The sequence below is a fragment of the Ictalurus furcatus genome, chromosome 28 (genome assembly GCF_023375685.1).
Source record: "Ictalurus furcatus strain D&B chromosome 28, Billie_1.0, whole genome shotgun sequence".
Lineage (NCBI taxonomy): Eukaryota > Metazoa > Chordata > Actinopteri > Siluriformes > Ictaluridae > Ictalurus > Ictalurus furcatus.
This window is the reverse complement of record NC_071282.1, coordinates 1769106-1772043: the sequence shown is the minus strand read 5'-3', so window position 1 is coordinate 1772043 and position 2938 is coordinate 1769106. Positions and strand designations below refer to the sequence as shown.

Sequence of the window (2938 nt, the reverse complement as noted above, 5' to 3'; positions counted from 1 at the left end):
AAAGGCTGCGTTGCATTGTATGCGCTCCTTTCTTTCCGCTGCCAGACCTCCGGCAGCCTGACATCGAGGCTAGTCTGCGCAGGAGTGAACTAGGTGCCAAGTGGAACTCAATCGAGGACTTTGTTGCTCTGCATACAAACTGGAAAATTTCATTTCTTTTTTCCCATTCTGTCCAAACATGAGGTATATCAGCTTGAGCTCTATTCATACAAAAAAAACAAAACAAAAAACCCCAACCCCCACACATTTTAAAAATCACCAGTGTTTACTGGAGCGCTATAGTGGATATTTTAGTTTGGCATAACACTCAAGGTACTTATTTCTTAATGGTAATGTTAGTGTGACTATCTGTCCCCAGTCCTTAATCAGTAGGACGATTGGTTTCGAGATGTTCCCGATGCAGAATTCTGAAGTTCTCGCATCAGTTCTTTCAGTCGAAGTCAGCAATCCCAAATAACCGAGTTAGCAGCTGAAAAGTGTTTTTCGTTTTCTCCGATGTCTCGTTTGTAACGATGTGATGACCGAATCGCAAAATTGCTTCTGATTAATAAATGACGGGAAGGAAAATTCAACCCCAAAGTGCTCGAATCTAGCTAAGGAAGAGGTTTCTTAAATCTCTGATGTTTTCTCATTAGCGATTAGCACCAAAGATCGATCAATTGACTAAACTGCACTCGCAGTGTGTGTGGGTGTATGTGTGTGTTTACATTCCTGTCCTCTCAAAGGGACCTTTTTAACCTTTGAAGTTTTGTTTTGTTTTGTCTGCCTGCCTTTCTGTTGCTGAGAACCCGAGTCAGGTTCGGCTGCTGATGCCAAACAAAGACTCAGTTTGGAACTTCCTGACATATATTTAAAAAAAAAAAAAAAAAACAACAAAAAAAACAAGACCAGGAAGTCCTTTATACATTCAGGTCAACCTGAAATCACAGGTTTAAGTAAAATCTAAATCTGCTGTGACCGGAGTAATCTGCTGTCCGATTAACAGGAGAAAGACGGTAACGTGGATCTGAAACGTGGGTAGCGAGAGTAGACCCAAAAAAAAAAAATTTCTGCCTCGCTTGTGTTAATTTGGAAAACCCTACAAGACTGCTTCACATCTAAATCTGTAAAGGGCCAAACCTTTGATATTGAATTGACCCCAAAGAGGGGCTGTTGCGAAACCCATTGCCTATGTGGAGGCCATAATTTTTGGACTAACCTGTACAGGCTACACCAATGACAGAAAAATATAATGGAACCTATCTGGTCCCTGGCTGTGTGAGAAACAGAGGAGGTGAGGCCTGAGTCTCCTCCCTCCCAGAGCGCCACAGGGTTCAGTACTGAGCCCCTCATAATCTACACCGCTTAGCTCGAGTTTAAAAAATAATAATAATAATACAAATTAAAAAAAGGAACAGCAGAATTTCAGTCCCAAATTCGTACACACCTCTGCCCCCAGGTCCACAGCTGAACATCATTCTTTCCTCACATTTTTTGTTTTGTTTTGTTTCTTTCCTCCGAAACGTGAACATGGACACGTACTCTTTTTTTTTCTTCTGTTCCCCTTACCGACTTCTTTCCTTCATTTTTGTCTCTCGTTCGTTCGTCCGTCTCAGTCATTGTCTGCGCTCTTGTCTCGGTCCTCTTTCAAATCCCTTTCCTCGCTGCCCTCCCTCCCTCCTCCCTCCCCCCCATCGCTTGCGTTCCCTCTCTAGCCCACTTTCTGAGGGTTTGTGGCACGGACGCCTTGCTCGTACGTGATCCGCTGGCTGATGAGATACTGCGCGGCCTGCGTTGCTGCCGGCGACCCTGTGATGGTCACTTTGCGGTTGCGCGTGCCCGGGATGAATTCGCCCTTCTTGGAGATCTGGATGCGAGCCCCTGTCAGCTCCTGGTACTCCACCAGCGTCTTCCCCCCTTTCCCTAAAATGGCGCCTACCAGGTTCTCGGGCACGGCAATCTCCAGCACCTCCTTTCCACCCTCGGCAAGTTTCTCAGTCCCCAGCAGTGAGGAGGCCACCAGCGGGGAGGTTGCCGGGTTCAGGTAGCCGTTGGAAGCTCCCGTGGCAGCTGCCAGAGAACCCAGTGAGAAGCCGGCAAGCCCAGGTGCAGCCGGGTGAGCCGCTCCTCCGGATGCCTCGCTGGCGTACGATGCTAAGAGGTTAGCTGCAGCAGCGGCTGCAGGGTTAGCACTAGCAGCAACGGCGGCTAACACTCCAGAGGCGGCTGCTGGGTTCAGGCCAAGCCCCAGAGTGTTGGTGTTGTAGCCATAACTGGCGAGCGTGTTCAGGGCAGAGGTGATGGCCAGCAGGTCATTGCCGGAAAAGCCAGACATTGCAGAGGGGAAGCTGGCAAGGCCCGCCTGGCCCAGCAGCGTGGACGCAGTGGCAGCGGCAGCAGCAGCAGCACTAGGCAGAACCTCTGCACTGTTGGCATATGGTGAGCCTGTGGGGTTGGAATTGGCCACAGGTCCTGTGACATTGGAGTAGCTGATGTTGAGACAGCTACTGCTCTGTGGGTCCTCCTGGATCTTCTGCACAATAATCTCTACAGCCTTGCGGTTCTGCTCGGGCTCGCCGCTCACGGTCACCACTCTCTCCTGCAGGTTGATGCCCTCAGGCTTCTGTGAGAGCTGCACCCACGCGCCCGACTGCTCCATCACTGACTTCACCGTTGCTCCACCCTTACCAATGATCAGCCCAGCTGTGCTGTTGGGCACGATCAGTTTAGCCTGCATCAGAGAAGGTTAGAAGCCTTAAGGAACAGCATCGAGTTTCTTAACAATAACACAAATGTTGAAGAATCTGCACTCTCCAAACTGAAGATAGAAACGATTTATATTTATCAAGGATTTATTGTCGTTAAAAGTTTGTTAGAATGAAAATCCAAAGCTAAACACAAGTAAAAGCAAACATTCTGAGAGGAGAGAATGAGCGAGAGTCATATTACCTGCACTATT

The 2938-nt window shown here is 48.4% G+C and overlaps 1 protein-coding gene across 1 annotated transcript in view; it reads right to left on the bottom strand.

The window, feature by feature from the left end:
• The window catches only part of nova1 (NOVA alternative splicing regulator 1), a 29426-nt gene continuing 26488 nt past the window's right edge, over positions 1–2938 (bottom strand). The window contains exon 4 of the mRNA XM_053618072.1: positions 1–2710. Coding sequence (XP_053474047.1) covers positions 1691–2710 — 1020 coding nt within the window. The 3' untranslated portion in view covers positions 1–1690. The remainder of the gene's footprint in view (positions 2711–2938) is intronic.